Source organism: Nerophis ophidion, linkage group LG17 (assembly GCF_033978795.1).
Source record: "Nerophis ophidion isolate RoL-2023_Sa linkage group LG17, RoL_Noph_v1.0, whole genome shotgun sequence".
Classification (NCBI taxonomy): Eukaryota; Metazoa; Chordata; class Actinopteri; order Syngnathiformes; family Syngnathidae; genus Nerophis; species Nerophis ophidion.
Genome location: NC_084627.1, coordinates 1088976 through 1108369, shown reverse-complemented (window position 1 = coordinate 1108369; position 19394 = coordinate 1088976). Strand labels below are relative to the sequence as shown.

At 41.0% G+C, this 19394-nt stretch overlaps 1 protein-coding gene across 1 annotated transcript in view; it reads left to right on the top strand.

The window, feature by feature from the left end:
- The window catches only part of LOC133535766 (E3 ubiquitin-protein ligase UHRF2-like), an 86756-nt gene that overhangs the window by 28489 nt on the left and 38873 nt on the right, over positions 1 to 19394 (top strand). Inside the window, 4 exon segments of the mRNA XM_061875680.1 lie at positions 1435 to 1724; positions 13160 to 13378; positions 14662 to 14771; positions 18085 to 18271. Of these exon segments, the coding sequence (XP_061731664.1) occupies positions 1435 to 1724; positions 13160 to 13378; positions 14662 to 14771; positions 18085 to 18271 (806 nt within the window).

The window sequence follows — 19394 nt, the reverse complement described above, 5'->3', positions numbered from 1 at the left end:
GCATGCGAACGTTTTAAGCCAACTAATTTTGCTTGTTTAAAAATACAAATTATGGAATTTAAAACTTGGCGCCATTGTGGAAATATGCTAAAGTCTATTATATTAGCATGTTAATATTAGCATGCTAACATTTCTGATAGCTTTTTAGCAAATTTTGTATGGTTAAACCCAGAAATTCATTGATTTGGATATTTAATGCCATCTTAGATTTATGCCAGGTTTTTATATAATTGTGTTTGTTTAAAAATACAAATTATGGATTTTGATACTTAGCGCCATTTTTTAAGTATGCTAATGTCTTTTATATTAGCATGTTTATGTTAATATGCTAACAATTTTTGCTAGCTTTTTAGCAAATTTTGTATGATTAAACAAAAAAAAAATCATGGATTTGGATACTTGGCGCCATCTTAGATTTATGCTAGGTTTTTCAATAATAGTGTTTGTTTAAAATGACAAATTATGGATTTTGATACTTGGCGGCATTTTGGAAGTATGCTCCTGTCTTTTATATTAGCATGTTAATGTAAACATGGTAACAATTTTTCCTAACGTTTTGGCAAATTTTGTATGGTTAAACCCAAAAATTAAGGGATTTTTGATACTTGGTGCCATCTTATATTCATGCCAGGTTTTTAAAAAATAGTGTTTGTTTAAAATGACAAATTATGGATTTTGATACTAAGCACCATCTTGGAAAAATGCTAATGTATTTTATATTAGCATGTTAATGTTAGCATGCTAACATTTTTTGCTAGCTTTTTAGCAAATTTTGTATGGTTAAACCCAAAAATTAATGGATTTGGATTGGATTTGGTGCCATCTTAGATTTATGCCAGGTTTTTAATTCATTTTGTTTGTTCGAAAATACGAAATTATGGATTTTGACCGTTGGCGCCAACTTGGAAGTATGCTAATGTCTATTATATTAGCATGTTGATGTTAGCATGCTAACATTTTTTTTCCTAGATTTTTAGCTAATTTTGTATGGTTAAACCCAAAAATTCATGGATTTGGATATTTGGTGCCATTTTAGACTTATCTGGCTTTGACCGACCCCGGGCCAGTGGTTCATGGAATATAAGCAGGCCCATCAAAATTTAAGCAGGAATTTTCTAGTTATCATATGCTTATGTGCTTAACTTGACCACACATTACTACTACTCAACATCAATATTGTTAAATACTTACAATTTAGTCTTCAGAGACAATTGTATGTTTTTTACCATAAATAATAACAATCCTACAGTCGGACATTGGCATAACATTTTTTTAAGTTGCCTTAAAAATACATTGAAAATCATTACATTTGATTTAACAAAGACTTAATTTTCTGGTCCAAATGCTGGGTTGTCTTTTATGTGGGTCGATATGCTCATTGATTTTGCTAGAAACTGAGTAGAAGATTGATTCCGTCGCTTTGTCCCCCTCTAGATCAACGAGCTGGTGGACTGCCGAGACGTGACCGTGGGCGCCTGGTTTGAGGCCTGCGTGGAGAACGTGACCCGTCCCCCTAAAGCGCCCACCAAGGGCAAGGTGGGGCGCCCCCCCAAAAGGACTAACGGCAAGCTGGAAGGCGAGCAAGGCCAAAGCACGGACACTAACAGGAATAACGCTATTGCCTTGAACTCTGAAACCACCGGAGCGTCCACCTCCCAGACAACAGACTCCACGGAGGTCAAAGGGCGAGACGAGGACGTTGTCTACCACATCAAATACGAGGAGTAAGTTTCGACGTTTTTTTTTTTTTTTTTAATGGTATTTTTGAGGCTACATTGTGGAGATAATGAGTTCTCAATGACGTACATGCAACCACTGGGTGATAAAAACCAAGGCGTGCTTCGGTAGCGGCGGCGAGTCATCAAATTGGCAAATTGGTCTTGCGCGTACCTCTCTTTTCCATCAAATGTATTCTGGAAGCTGCCGTTTCCATGGTAACCTCCAAGTTCTCCGGAGCATTACTATCCCCCCCCCCCTTTTTCTACATCTCTTTTCGCTTTGTCTGTAATTGCTGAGAACGTGTCGTCAGTGAAACATGGCCGCCTTGCGACGCCGTTGTGTTCGGAGTGCGCATTTCTGTTTTTCGTAGTTAGGTTTTTTTTTTTTTTTTTTAAAACATGCTTTGCATGACGTGTTGGATGGAGAAGCACAAGGATTACATAATGAAGGACAACAAAGGCCTTATGGCAGGGGTAGGGAACCTATGGCTCTAGAGCCAGATGTGGCTCTTTTGATGACTGCATCTGGCTCTCAGATAAATCTGAGCTGACATTGCTTAACCCGATAAATAATAAATGATTCCGCTGGTAATCACAGGGTTAAAAATAACGTTCAAAATTAAAAACATTCTCATGCATTTTATTCCATCAATCCAAGAAGTCGCATTAATGGTAAGAAGTATTTCATTTATTATTTGTCAGCTTCAGAATAACAATGTTATTAAAAAGAATAAGAGACTTATTATACTCTAAAAATGTTAGTCCAACCGAAAAATGCGCACATTTAGTTGTATTCAGTGTTAAAAAATATTGGTAACACTTTAGTGTGGGGAACATATTCTAAGTAACAAAGACTTAATTAAGAGTTATTTGGACACTAGGGGACCATATAAGACAGGGGTAGGGAACCTATGGCTCGCGAGCCAGATGTGGCTCTTTTGATGACTGCATCTGGCTCTCGGATAAATCTGAGCTGACGTTGCTTAACATGATAAGTAATGAATAATTTCACTTGTAATAAGTGTTAAAAATAATGTTCGAAACATAAAACATTCTCATGCATTTTTAGTCCATCCATCCGTTTACTACCGCACCTGTTCAAGAAGTTGCATTAAGAAGTTATTTATTTATTATTGGTTAGTGTGGAGTTTGTCCTCCTGGGGGTTCTTCAGACCACCAAGCACCGACATGAGAGCCCATTTCAGGGTTACACTATTGTTTTATTTTTCAATAAGTCTCTCAGATGCTTTCCAGCAATTGTATTTTTCTCTTTCATTCTCGCTCGCGCTCTGGCTCCAGCCCCAACCCCATCTCCCCTCCTGGCTGCTGCTTATAACAGATCGAACTTTCACAGTATCATGTTAGACCCGCGTCAGACCCGCTCGATATCCATTGCTTTCCTCCTCTCCAAGGTTCTCATAGTCATCATTGTCACCGACGTCCCACTGGGTGTGAGTTTTCCTTGCCCTTATGTGGGCCGACCGAGGATGTCGTAGTGGTTTGTGCAGCCCTTTGAGACACTAGTGATTTGGGGCTATATAAGTAAACATTGATTGATTGATTGATCGACAGGTGATTACATAACAAGGCTCAGGTGAGCCATCTACGCAGCTCTCGCTGATTTCGAGACCGGTCCTGGCACACCCCAGTTAGCTGCAGGCCCGCGGGCCACACCCCCATGTTAGACCCGCTCGACATCCATTGCTTTCCTCCTCTCCAAGGTTCTCATAGTCATCATTGTCACCGACGTCCCACTGGGTGTGAGTTTTCCTTGCCCTTACGTGGGCCTACCGAGGATGTCGTAGTGGTTTGTGCAGCCCTTTGAGACACTAGTGATTTGGGGCTATATAAGTAAACATTGATTGATTGATCGACAGGTGATTACATAACAAGGCTCAGGTGAGCCATCTACGGAGCTCTCGCTGATTTCGAGACCGGTCCTGGCACACCCCAGTTTGCTGCAGGCCCGCGGGCAACGCCCCCTCCACAGTTAGCTTCAGAATAACAATGTTATTACAAAGAATAAGAGACCTATTATACTCTAGAAATGTTGGTCTTACTTAAAAATGCACGCGTTTAGTTGTGTTCAGTGTTAAAAAAAATATTATATGGCTCTTACGGAAATACATTTTCAAATATTCGGCTTTTTGGCTCTCTCAGCCAAAAAGGTTCCCGACCCCTGATATAAGAGTTAGGGTTACTAATAGGCAATAATTCTGAAGTTATAAGGGAAGACTCTTAGTTAATGGCTTACTGCTTGTAAAATAAGGCCATGCAGAAAAAAGCATTAATAAGTACTTCAAAATGACTAATTAAGAGCCAATATGTTACGAATTTGCATGTTAATAAGCAACTAATTAATGGTGAATATGTTCCTCATATCAAAGAATTACCAAAATATAATATGGCTCTCACAGAAATAAGTTTTTAAAATATTTGGCCTTCATGGCTCTCTCAGCCAAAAAGGTTCCCGACCCCTGCCTTATGGTATTAAACCACAGCGATGTTTCGACCCAGCCAACTGCAAAGCGAACGCAGACCCCTCTTCCTGTTAAAGGAGGTCCAGACAAACAACTACCTTTTTGACTGTCATTTAAACACAACAACGCAAAAACGCCTCGACGTCTGCCTTTTGTCCCAAGCATGCGTCTTGGATTTCTTCCGCCATCTCGTTTGCCGGAGAAAAGAGTGGGAGGGCGGGCAAGCCCTCCCTTTTTTGTGCGTGCCTTCTTCTTGTACGCGCACACACACCCGTGTAAATACCTGCATGCACACATGGTCATGGAATCGCAATCTGCGTAAGATAGGCGTCATGATTTTGTTGTTGTTAGTATATCTCTTTTCGCTGTTTGCAGTGAGCGTGTTCGCGCATGTGTGTGTGTGTGCGTAATCATGATGAGGTTTGTTTTGCTGTAGAGTCACAAATATTAACATTCAAAAGGCATATATGCACATCTCTCTTCACTATTATCTAGGGATGCACCGAAATGAAAATTTGTGGACGAAGCCGAAGCCGAATAAAACTCAAACGCTTGGCCGAATGAATGCAGTTTTTCACAATTTTTTTTATATTGCATAAATAGCCTAGAACAGGGGTGCCCACACTTTTTCTGCAGGCGAGCTATTTTTCAATTGACCAACTCGAGGGGATCTACCTCATTTATATATATCATTTATATTTATTTATTTATGAAAGAGACATTTGTGTAAACAAGTTAAATGTGTTTAATGATAATACAAGCATGTGTAACACATATAGATGTCTTTCTTTCACGAAGACAAGAATATAAGTTGGTGTATTACCTGATTCTGATGACTTGCATTGATTGGAATCAGACTGTAATGATGATAACTCCCCCATTTTCAAATGGAGGAGAAAAAAAGTTGTCCTTTCTGTACAATACCACATGAAAGTGGTTGGTTTTTGGCATCTAATTCATCCAGCTTCCATACACTTTACGAGAAAAACATTGGCGGCAAATTCCGTAGCTTGCTTGATTGACATTCACGGTACCCGAGGGTCTTGTGAGATGACGCTGGCTGCTGCCAGTTCATTATTATGAAAAAATGACAGAGAGGAAGGCGAGAAACACTTTTTATTTCAACAGACTTTCGCGCCGTCCCTTCCGTCAAAACTCTAAAGGCCGACTGCACATTTCCTATCGTCACAATAAAAGCCCTGCTTCATGCTGCCTGCGCTAACAAAATAAGAGTCTCGGAAAGCTGGCGTGCACAAGTGATGTGCACGCCAGCTTTCTGAGGGATCGCTTGTGCACGCCAGTTTTCCGAGACTCTGTATTTAGTTAGCGCAGGCAGCATGAAGCAGGGCTTTTATTGTGAAGATAGGAAATGTGCAGTCGGCCTTTAGAGTTTTGACGGAAGGTACGGCGCGAGAGTCTGTTGAAATAAAAAATGTTTCTCGCCTTCCTCTCGGTCATTTTTAATAATAATGATCTTGCAGCAGCCAGCGTCATCTCACAAGACCCTCCGGTACCGTGAATGTCATTTAAGTGACGTCTTGGTGAAGATTGATGATCACTAATTTTTAGGTCTATTTTTTTAAAAGCCTGGCTGGAGATCCCCCGCGCGGTCGACTGGTAGCTCGCGATCGACGTAATGGGCACCCCTGGCCTAGAATAAATATTTAGACATCTTTTTCAAATAAAGTAATTTTTTATTGAATATTGACATTTTTTTACTATTCCAGTAGCCTTTGCTTATTCAAAAAAAGCACAAAGTTTTTCATTTATATTAGGCCTTCGAACAAAACATGCATTCCAAAAAAAAAATAAGTGCATTAAAGTGGATAAACCCACAACAAATGAATTATTGTCCTTTTAGCAAAAGTCTGCTTAGCCACAGTAGATATGCTAATAATGTAAACAGAAGGCTCAAGTAAATCTCAATTAAGTGTGTGCTTGTAACCTCATACACTTATACAGGTAGCCTACACAACAGGCTAATAATGTAAACAGAGGCCCCACTAAATCTCAATAAGTGTTTGCTTGTAACCTCATACACTTATACAGGTACACAACATATCCCAACGTCACCGCGTCACTGCACGTTGGTTGATTGCGTCACCGCGTCAAAAAATTGCTTCACACGCCACTATTCGGCCTTGTTCTTAACTCATTCCACCTAAGGCCGAATGTGGCTTTTTTTGCCATATTCGGCCGAATATATTCGGTTACCGATTAATCGGTGCATCCCTACTATTATCTTTACTAGTCGTAGGGCTAGGGGATATGGCCTTTTTTTTAATATTGCGATATTTTTAGGCCATATCGCGATATACGATATATATTACGATATTTTGCCTTAGCCTTGAATGAACACTTGATGCATATAATCACAGCAGTATGATGATTCTATGTGCCTACATTAAAACATTCTTCTTCATACTGCATTCATATATGCTACTTTAAAACTTTCATGCAGAGAGGGAAATCACAAGTAAGTCAATTTACCAAAAGTGTATTTATTAAAGTTATTAAGCAGTGGCACAAGCATTCATGTCGTTTCCAAAACAGAAAGTGCAGGATTTTTAGAGACATTTTAAGCAGAGGTGGGTAGTAACGCGCTACATTTACTCCGTTACATCTACTTGAGTAACTTTTGGGATAAATTGTACTTCTAAGAGTAGTTTTTATGCAACATACTTTTACTTTTACTTGAGTATATTTATAAAGAAGAAACGCTACTTTTACTCCGCTCCATTTATCTACAATCAGCTCATTACTCGCTACTTTTTTTTAACCGATCTGTTAATGCACGTTTTGTTTGTTTTGATTTTGTCAGACACGCATTCAAAGTAGAATCTACGCATGCCTGCGTTACACCAATCAAATGCAGTCACTGGTGACGTTGGACCAATCAAACAAAACCAGGCGGTCACGTGACCGTCACACGTCCAATCAATCAATCAATCAATCAATGTTTATTTATATAGCCCCAAATCACAAATGTCTCAAAGGACTGCACAAATCATTACGACTACAACATCCTCGGAAGAACCCACAAAAGGGCAAGGAAAACTCACACCCAGTGGGCAGGGAGAATTCACATCCAGTGGGACGCCAGTGACAATGCTGACTATGAGAAACCTTGGAGAGGACCTCAGATGTGGGCAACCCCAACCCCCCCCCCCCTCTAGGGGACCGAAAGCAATGGATGTCGAGCGGGTCTAACATGATACTGTGAAAGTTCAATCCATAGTGGCTCCAACACAGCCGCGACCTAAAAAAGTTGAAAAACTTATTGGGGTGTTACCATTTAGTGGTCAATTGTGCAGAATATGTAATGTACTGTGCAATCTACTAATAAAAGTTTCAATCAATCAATCAAAAGTGTAAAGGAAAAAATTCACTTTTTATTTCAACCGTACTTCCCGTCCTGAGCCTAAAGACTGATCGCACACTTCCTGTCTTCACAATAAAAGCTCCGCTCCATCGCGCCTGCGCTAACAAAATAAGAGTCTCCGAAAGCCAGCGCAAACAAGCGAGCAAGCTACGGAGTTTGCCGCCAATGTATTTCTTGTAAAGTGTATAAAAACGAATATTGAAGCTGGACAGATAAGATGCCAAAAACCAACCACTTTCATGTGGTATTAGACAGAAAAGAGGAAATTTTTTTCTCCTCCATTTGAAAATGTGGACATTATCAGCACTATCCAATCAATGCAAGTCATCAGAATCAGGTAATACACCAACTTATATTCTTGTCTTCATGAAAGATAGGAATCTATATGTTAAACATGCATGTATATTCATTAAAACACCTTTAACATTTCAACAAAAACGCCAAAATAAAAAACTATAAATTATATACTGTATATATGTATATATATATATATATATATATATATATATATATATATATATATATATATATATATATATATATGATGTGTGTGTGTATGTATATAGGGGCGGCATAGCTCGGTTGGTAGAGTGGCCGTGCCAGCAACTTGAGGGTTGCAGGTTCGATTCCCGCTTCCGCCATCCTAGTCACTGCCGTTGTGTCCTTGGGCAAGGCACTTTACCCACCTGCTCCCAGTGCCACCCACACTGGTTTAAATGTAACTTAGATATTGGGTGTCACTATGTAAAGCACTTTGAGTCACTAGAGAAAAGCGCTATATAAATATAATTCAATTCACTTCACTATAAATGAGGTAGATCACCTCGACTTGGTCATTTATTAAGTAATTGATTAACGTTGAAAAACTTATTGGGGTGTTACCATTTAGTCGTCAATTGTGGGGAATATGTACTGTACTGTGCAATCTACTAATACAAGTTTCAATCAATCAATCAATCAATCAATCAATCAATCAATAAATCCCTACTGAGCCTACGGCTCTGTTAAGTTATTGTGGCTCAATTTGCCTTAATTTTTTTATTTTAATGTATTATTATTTAATATATATTATTGTTTTAGTTGCTTAAGAGATATTCCTGGCTATGAATTTGCTCATTGCTATTTTTATGTTTTTGTGCATTATCTGTTGCTGTAATCATTAAACGAACAGGTTACTCATCAGTTACTCAGTACTTGAGTAGTTTTTTCACAACATACTTTTTACTTTTACTCAAGTAAATATTTGGGTGACTACTCCCTACTTTTACTTGAGTAATAAATCTCTAAAGTAACAGTACTCTTACTTGAGTACAATTTCTGGCTACTCTACCCACCTCTGATTTTAAGTGTCATATAAAAATGAGCTACATAATAGGAAGTCACAAAGTATTCGTCCTTCACTATGTGGTAGGTTACTACGGACGTTATTAAATCCTCTTCATTCTCTAGCGAGTGACTTTTCAAATGATGCTACATATTAGCAGTAATGCTACTTTTTATAGCAAAGCATTTGCCCCACACTTGACAAATTACGGTTGTCTGTTCGATAGGGTTGGGTATCGTTTGAATTTGAACGATTCCGATTCCGATTCTTTGTTTCGATTCCGATTCCTAACGATTCTCGATTCCGATTCTTTCTTTTAAAAAAAAACAAAAACAAAATAAAAATAAAATACAATAAAAAGGCAGGGTCAAAAAAAACTCTGTGGCACCGACATCTTCCCCATTTCCGCTACGTTGAACGGAGTACGCTGAGCACATCGCGGAACCTGGCTAGCAGGTTGTAAATTGTCTATGAAAAAATATGCGGGATAATTTTTTAGCTGCCTCAACGTTGGCGCAAAACACGTTATTTATTGCATACATATTGTTTTACTTACCGGATTCGGACTGCAGTGCAGTCACCGAGGTGTCAGGCTGGGCGTCGGAGCCGGAGCCAGAGGAAGAGGCAGAGGAGGACGGTCGGCGCAGCGCGTCGAAGACGGGACACGCATTTATTTGTACTCCACGAACTCGGAGGTGCTTCATCATGTTCGACGTGCACCCTCCTAAGCACGAAACAGTCCTGTCGCACGTGTTGCATTTGGCCGATATTTCCTTTTTTTTGTAAAATAAAACCACACTTTCGACCGGCGACGACCGCTATCCATGCATGACATAGGCTCGGCTATGCTAACACTTCCGGCGGTGGCCGCTTCTTCGTTGGTGTTCAACGACATTTTTTTTTCCGGTCGACGGACTGGGTATCGAAACTAGGAATGGGAATTTAAACTTTTGAACGATACCGGGAGAATCGGAAAGTTAGTCCCGGTTCCGATCGATACTCGATACCCAACCCTACTGTTCGGCATATTCCCACTTGAAGCCGAACCACCGCCAGACGATGGACCCCCTGCTGTTTTTATTGGGAATTAAGTCTTCCTTCATTTGTTACCAGATTCGCACCTTCTTTCTCTCGTATTACAACTCGTACGGCTACGTTAGCATCACAGCTGACGTTACCCAGTCTGCTACCTCTGTGCTGGGCGAGGGCGTATACGTATGTGACGTATGGTGTGACGTGTGTAAGTTGGTGCGCCTGCTTGTCTGTGAGAAGGAGAGACCGGAAAGAGTGAGAAGAGACTGTAGTGCAGGGGTAGGGAACCTATGGCTCTAGAGCCAGATGTGGCTCTTTTGATGACTACATATGGCTCTCAGATAATTATATTTATATAGCGCTTTTCTCTAGTGACTCAAAGCGCTTTACAAAGTGACACCCAATATCTAAGTTCCATTTAAACCAGTGTGGGCGGCACTGGGGGCAGGTGTGTAAAGTGTCTTGCCCAAGGACACAACGGCAGTGACTAGGATGGCGGAAGCGGGAATCGAACCTGGAACCCTCAGATTGCTAGCACGGCCACTCTACCAACCGAGCTATGCCAAGTAACCGTGTAATACTCTTCCGTATCAGTAGGTGGCAGTCGGAAGCTAATTGCTTTGTAGATGTGGGAAACAGCGGGAGGCAGAGTGCAGGTAAAAAGGTGTCTAATGCTTAAATCAGGGGTAGGGAACCTATGGCTTTAGAGCCAGATGACTGCACCTGGCTCTCAGATAAATCTTAGCTGACATTGCTTAACACGATAAGTAATGAATAATTCCGCTGGTAATCACAGTTTCAAAAATAACGTTCAAAATATAAAACATTCTCATGCATTTTAATACAACCATCCGATTTTCAAGATGTCGCATTACTGGTAAGAAGTATTATATGTATTATTGGTTAACTTTTATAATAACAATGTTGTTAAAAAGAATAAGAGACTTATTATACTCTACAAATGTTGGTCATACTTAAAAATGCACAAATTGAGTTGTATTCAGTGTTGAAAAATGTTATATGGCTCTTACGGAAATACATTGTGAAATATTTGGCTTTCATGGCTCTCTCAGCCAAAAAGGTTCCCGACCCCTGCTGTAGTGTAATGCCCGCAGCTAAAAGCAACTGCGTGAGAACGTATACTCGAATATTACGATATAGTCCTTTTCTATATCGCACAGAGACAAACCCGATATATCGCCCAGCCCTAACTAATAGGATTATCACTATTGTGAGTAGTAGTAGTACCATACTTGCCAACCTTCACGATTTTCCTGGGAGATTCCCGAGTTTCAGTGCCCCTCCCTGGGCAATCATATTCCCGAATTTCTCCAGATTTCCACTCGGACAACATTATTGGGGGCGTGCCTTAAAGGCTCTGCCTTTAAAGTCCTCTAAACCTGTCGTCAAGTCCTCTTTTCCTCCATTCAAACAGCGTGCCGGCCAAGCCACATAATATATGTTGCGTTTACACACACAAGTGAATGCTACGCATACTTGGTCAACAGCCATACAGGTCACACTGAGGGTGGCCGTATAAAGAACTGTAACACTGTTACAAATATGCGCCACACAGTGAACCCACGCCAAACAAAAATGACAAACATCCGTACCGTAACGAAACGTAAACACAACAGAACAAATACCCAGAATCCCTTGCAGCACTAACTCTTCCGGGACGCTACAATATACACCCCCTGCTCCCACCAAACCCCACCCACCTCAACATCCTCATGGGAGCATGTCCGCTATTCCAAGCTGCTGTTTTGAGGCATGTTACAAAAAATAATGCACTTTGTGACTTCAATAATAAATATGGCAGCGCCATGTTGGCATTTTTTTTTTCCCCCCATAACTTGAGTTGATTTATTTTGGAAAACCTTGTTACATTGTTTAATGCATCCAGCGGGGCATCACAACAAAATTAGGCAAATTAATGTGTTAATTCCACAAATGTATATATCGGTATCGGTTAATACCGATACCGAAACTTACTTATTGATCAATCAACTCTCACTGGGTTGTCGATTGATGAACTGTGTGAAGTTATCCCCCTTATTATTGCAAATAATAAAAAAGGATAAGGAGATGTGTCATGAGGCCAGAAAAGTAGTTCCTTGATGTTAAAATAAAAAAATGTCGCTATAACCTGGTTAATAATATGGGGAAATAATTACAAAAGTACACTTCATTCACTAACAGTATTACAAAAAAGATCAGTTAGAATAATACATAATGTTGGATATAGAGAACATACAAACCCTTTATTTATTGAATCAAAGATACTGAAATTCCACGACATAGTGGAATTGCAAACAGCTAAGATTATATACAAAGCAAACTATAACCTGCTTCCCAAGAATATACAACAATTGTTCTCAACAAAAGAAGAGAAATATAATCTTAGAGAAAAATGTAATTTAAAACATTTGTCGGCATAGCTCGGTTGGTAGAGTGGCCATGCCAGCAACTTGAGGGTTGCAGGTTCGATTCCCGCTTCCGCCATCCTAGTCACTGCCGTTGTGTCCTTGGGCAAGACACTTTACCCACCTGCTCCCAGTGCCACCCACACTGGTTTAAATGTAACTTAGATATTGGGTTTCACTCTGTAAAGCGCTTTGAGTCACTAGAGAAAAGCGCTATATAAATATATAATTCATTCACTTCGTCTGCACGTACAACACTTAAAACCTTCAGTATATCAGTATGTGGAATTAAATTATGGAATGGATTAAGCAAAGCAATCAAACAATGTACTAATATGATCCACTTCAAGAAACTCTTCAAACTGGAAGTGTTAAAGTACAAAAATGAAGAACCATGATAAACATTCTGATTTTACTACTCACTCATTCATTCTCAAAATAATCTGACTTATCTCATCGTATGGATTAAAATTTAAGCAATTATTTATTTATTTATTTATTTGTATTGTGATTACTTATTACTTATGGAGTATACATTGTGAATACATTGAGAACAGGAAGTGAACAAAAGTTTTAGCAACTGTTATGTAAAGAAAAGGGGTAGGATTAAATAAGCTCTGCTTCTTCCTCCTCCTTTTCGAACATGTTGGAAAGAGAAACTGGAAATTGTGATGTATCATGTTGTATGCTTGCATGTTCGAAATAAACTCAAACTCAAACTCAAACTCAATATCCCCATGACCTTTGTTGCTACCCATTGAACACAACACCTGTGTTACTCTCTCCTCCTCGGTCAGCTATCCAGAGAACGGACTGGTGGAGATTCGACCATTGCACGTGCGACCACGCGCTCGGACCCTGCTGCGCTTCGACCAGCTGATGGTGGGCATGCAGGTGATGGTCAACTACAACCTGGAGACGCCGGAGGAGAGAGGTTTCTGGTTTGACGCCGAGATCCAGACTCTCAACCAGACCTCCCGCACCAACAAAGAGCTCAGAGTCAAAATTCTCCTGGGGTGAGGGTCTTCCTCTTAAAGGCCTACTGAAATGAGATTTTCTTATTCAAACGGGGATAGCAGCTCCATTCTATGTGTCATACTTGATAATTTCGCGATATTGCCATCATTTTGCTGAGTCTTCCTCTTAAAGGCCTACTGAAATGAGATTTTCTTATTTAAACGGGGATAGCAGGTCCATTTTATGTGTCATACTTGATCATTTCGCGATATCGCCATATTTTTGCTGAAAGGATTTAGTAGAGAACATCCACGATAAAGTTCGCAACTTTTGGTGCTGATAAAAAAAGCCTTGCTTGTACCGGAAGTAATAGACAGTATGAGCGTGACGTCACGGGTTGTGGATTTCCTCACATCTGAACATTGTTTACAATCATGGCCACCAGCAGCGAGAGCGATTCGGAAGGAGAAAGCGATGATTTCCCCATTAATTTGAGCGAGGATGAAAGATTCGTGGATGAGGAAAGTGAGAGTGAAGGACTAGAGAAAAAAAGAAAAAAGACTATACAGTGGGAGCGATTCAGATGTTATTAGACAAATTTACTATTGAAAAACCCTTATCTGCTTATTGTGTTACTAGTGTTTTAGTGAGATTATATGGTCGTACCTGTACAACCTGAAGGTCGGCCCCGCACCTTTCTTCAGCACCAGTCGACGGGTGGTGGCGATGCCCATCTCTGCCCTTCGCAAGGGACTCTCTTCGAAACACGATCTTTCGAAATGATCACTGTATAATACACTGTACTTTGTGTGTGTGGTCCAATCCAACCGTGTTCGCTTGACCGCTCTGTTCCATAGTAAAGCTTCACCGTCATCTTTCGGGAATGTAAACAATGAAACACCGGCTGTGTTTGTGTTGCTAAAGGCGGCCGCAATACACCGCTTCCCACCTACATCTTTCTTCTTTGACGTCTCCATTATTCATTGAACAAATTGCAAAAGATTCAGCAACACAGATGTCCATAATACTGTGGAATTATTCGACAAAAACATACGACTTATAGCTGGGAACTATGCGTGACGTCACACGCACGCGTCATCATACTGCGACGTTTCAACAGGATACTTCGGCGCGAAATTTCAAATTGCAATTTAGTCAACTAAAAAGGCCGTATTGGCATGTGTTGCAATGTTAATATTTCATCATTGATATATAAACTATCAGACTGCGTGGTCGTGGGTTTCAGTAAGCCTTTAAGTTTGGGTCCACTCCAAACCCTTCTTCTTCTTTGCAATCTTCCTCTTTTCTCATTATTCTGCGTGTGTCTTTCACCGTCCTCCAGGGGTCCTGAGGATGTGATCGGGGATTGTAAGGTTCATTTTATGGAGGAAATCTACCAGGTGGAGAAACCAGGAGCACCGCCGTTGTCGGCTGCAGACGGACAATTTAAACGTATGTGTGGAATTGATGGAATTTACTGTTGCCTAAACAGGCTGCGGTGAATATCAAAAGTACACAAAGTTAGCCTGATTAGAAATTGGTGTAATAATCGCTCACTGTAACCTTGATCCATGTTTTAAATCGATGAGGTTCACTTTGTGGCAGCAACAAACTGTAATGGTAACAATTACCCCAAATACTGTATTCTCCGGGATATAAGCCACACTCCCTAAATTTGAGGGGGAAAAAAGTTTCCCCATATATTAGCCGCACTTGACGATCCCGCAGATGTATACGTTTGGAAATTGATTGATTGATTAATTGATTGATTTAAACTTTTATTAGTAGATTGCACAGTACAGTACATATTCCGTACAATTGACCACTAAATAACACCCGAGTAAGTTTTTCAACTTAATCAATTCATGGTAAATGAGTTATTTACACAGAAATATTTTGTAAATGTTTATTTACTTATCTTAATTGTTTCCAAATGGTGTCTGTAACACGGCAGAAAAACGTCTGATCAACCGAAACGGAAGTTATCGTCATGGACCCACTAGCTGAGGAAGCTAGCTCGCCAATCAGCTAAACAGACTCAATAACTCCTCTGTGACATCTCGGTGAATTTACGAAACTGAAACAATACAAAAGAATACCATTGTAAGTAGAGATGTCCGATAATATCGGACTGCTGATATTATCGGCCGATAAATGCTTTTAAAATGTAGTATTGGAAATTATCGGTATCGGTTTCAAAAAGTAAAATTTAAGACCTTTTAAAACGCTGCTGTACGGAGTGGTAGGGAGAAGTACAGAGCGCCAATGAACCTTAAAGGCACTGCCTTTTGCGTGTCTTTTCACACACACACAAGTGAATGCAAGGCACACTTGGTCAACAGCCATACAGGTCACACTGAGGGTGGCCGTATAAACAACTTTAACACTGTTACGAATATGCGCCACTCTGTGAACCCACACCAAACAAGAATAACAAACCCATTTCGGGAGCACATCCGCACCGTAACACAACAGAACAAATACCCAGAAGCCCTTGCAGCACTAACTTTTCCGGGATGCTATAATATACACACCCCGCTACCCCCCACCGCCCTCCCTCCACCACCACCTCAACCCAGCCCACTGAGAGCATGTCCCGAATTCCAAGCTGCTGTTTTGAGGCATGTTTAAAAAAATAATGCACTTTGTGACTTCAATAATAAATATGGCAGTACTATGTTGGCATTTTTTTTCCATAACTCGAGTTGATTTATTTTGGAAAACTTTGTAACATTGTTTAAGGGGGCGGCATAGCTCGGTCGGTAGAGTGGCCGGGCCAGCAACTTGAGGGTTGCAGGTTCGATTCCCGCTTGTGCCATCCTAGTTACTGCCGTTGTGTCCTCGGGCAAGACACTTTACCCACCTGCTCCCAGTGCCACCCACACTGGTTTAAATGTAACTTAGATATTGGGTGTCACTATGTAAAGCGCCTTGAGTCACTTGAGAAAAGCGCTATATAAATATAATTCACTTCACTTCACAATGCATCCAGCGGGGCATCACAACAAAATCAGGCATAATAATGTGTTAATTCCACGACTGTAGATATCGGTATTGGTTGATATTGGAATCGGTAATTAAGGGTTGGACAATATCGGAATATCGGATATCGGCAAAAAATCCATTATCGGAAATCTTTAATTGTACGATCAGTGCCAGAGCTTGGTCCGCATTGCCGGCAGTAAGTCGAACACATTTCCAGTGAGGGTTGGACTCCGCCAAGGCTGTCCTTTGTCACCGATTCTGTTCATAACTTTTATGGGCAGAATTTCTAGGCGCAGTCAAGGCGTTGAGGGGTTCCGGTTTGGTAACCGCAGGATTAGGTCTCTGCTTTTTGCAGATGATGTGGTCCTGATGGCTTCATCTGACCGGGATCTTCAGCTCTCGCTGGATCGGTTCGCAGCCGAATGTGAAGCGACCGGAATGAGAATCAGCACGTCCAAGTCCGAGTCCATGGTTCTCGCCCGGAAAAGGGTGAAATGCCATCTCCTGCCCCAAGTGGAGGAGTTCAAGTACCTAGGAGTCTTGTTCACGAGTGGGGGAAGAGTGGATCGTGAGATCGACAGGCGGATCGGTGCGGCGTCTTCAGTAATGCGGACGTTGTATCGATCCGTTGTGGTGAAGAAGGAGCTGAGCCGGAAGGCAAAGCTCTCAATTTACCGGTCGATCTACGTTCCCATCCTCACCTATGGTCATGAGCTTTGGGTCATGACCGAAAGGATAAGATCACGGGTACAAGCGGCCGAAATGAGTTTCCTCCACCGTGTGGCGGGGCTCTCCCTTAGAGATAGGGTGAGAAGCTCTGCCATCCGGGAGGAACTCAAAGTAAAGCCGCTGCTCCTTCACATCGAGAGGAGCCAGATGAGGTGGTTCGGGCATCTGGTCAGGATGCCACCCGAACGCCTCCCTAGGGAGGTGTTTAGGGCACGTCCAACCGGTAGGAGGCCACGGGGAAGACCCAGGACACGTTGGGAAGACTATGTCTCCCGGCTGGCTTGGGAACGCCTCGGGATCCCCCGAGAAGACCTAGACGAAGTGGCTGGAGAGAGGGAAGTCTGGCTTTCCCTGCTTAGGCTGTTGCCCCCGCGACCCGACCTCGGATAAGCGGAAGATGATGGATGGATGGATGGATAATAATAAGAACAAAGACACTCGTAAACGTGTTAGCATATCAGCTTATGCTAACGACACAATCTCATTACATCATGATAACACGAACATATATGCATGAAAACACTTACTTAAACATCAGACATAGTAAGTATAAATTGTTTTAGTTATATTGTAAAACTTGCAAACGTTGCTTGGAATGAAAGATGAAGAATCCATACGTGTAGAATCGCTATGGATGACTGGAAGACGGAACAGGACAATGCAGTGAGCGAAACCCGTCCGAAAGATGATGTCATAACGCAAACAATGACACACCTTCTATCCATCCAATTTTCTACCGCTTATCACCTATTCAATGTATTTTCTTTGTTTTGTTTTTTTGTTATTATTTGCATAATGGCCGTCAGCAAAGAAAAATAGCGCCTCTGCTAACTTATAAACAACCATCACTCAACCAAATTCATATTGATCAATGAACTGATGATTGTTGTCATGCTAACTTTGTGTACCTTTCTTTTACCGCAACCCCTTTAGGCAGGGGACTATTCACACCAGTCATTGCCAACAACTTATTGATCAATCATGCTTAACGCTAACGTTGACTACAGTAACGAAGTTCACATTCACGCTTTGCTTTCTTGGACGTCGAAAGGGAAGAGCGGGCCCGAGTGCAAGCACTGCAGGGCCGACCCGGACGCCGAGTGCCGCTTTTGCTCCTGCTGCGTGTGCGGCGGCAAGCAGGACGCTCACATGCAGCTGCTGTGCGACGAGTGCAACATGGCGTTCCACATCTACTGCCTCAACCCGCCGCTGGCCACCATCCCGGACGACGAGGACTGGTAAGCGAAAGAGATGCAAGATGTGTATGGGGTTTAAAAAAGAGGTGTAGTGGAACCTCGATTTGTGAACTTAATTGGTTTCTTCATCATGGTTCGACAACTGAAAAGTTGTTATAGTGAAGCAGACTTCCCCATAACAATTAATGTAAACATGAATAATTGGTTCTTGCCTTGACAAAAGTCCCTATATAAGTAAAAAAAATGCACACTTGGAAGATACTATAATATACGGTGTGTGTGTGCCTGTGTGTGTGTGACAGAATGTGGAAAAAAAAATCCAGGAATTCACATTGTAGGAATTTTAAAGAATTTATTTGTAAATTATGGTGGAAAATAAGTATTTGGTCCATCTTTCAAAGCTCTCACCGATGGAAGGAGGTTTTGGCACAAAATCTCACGATACATGGCCCCATTCATTCTTTCTTTAACACGGATCAATCGTCCTGTCCCCTTAGCAGAAAAACAGCCCCAAAGCATGATGTTTCCACCCCCATGCTTCACAGTAGGTATGGTGTTCTTTGGATGCAACTCAGTATTCTTCTTAACACGACGAGTTGAGTTTATACCAAAAAGTTACATTTTGGTTTCATCTGACCACATGACATTCTCCCAATCCTCTGCTGTATCATCCATGTATCCATTTTGATATAAACTCAACTTGTCGTGTTTGGAGGAAGAAGAATACTGAGTTGCATCCCAAGAACACCATACCTACTGTGAAGCATGGGGGTGGAAACATCATGCTTTGGGGCTGTTTTTCTGCTAAGGGGACAGGACGATTGATCCGTGTTAAGGAAAGAATGAATGGGGCCATGTATCGTGAGATTTTGAGCCAAAACCTCCTTCCATCAGTGAGAGCTTTGAATGGTTGACCAAATACTTATTTTCCACCATAATTTACAAATAAATTATTTAAAATTCCTACAATGTGAATTCCTGGATTTTTTTTTCACATTCTGTCTTTCACAGTTGAAGAGTACAGACTTCTGTCAACATTTTAAGTGGGAGAACTTGCACAATCGGTGGCTGACTAAATACTTTTTTGCCCCACTGTATGTACAGTATATATATATATATATATATATATATATATATATATATATATATATATATATATATATAT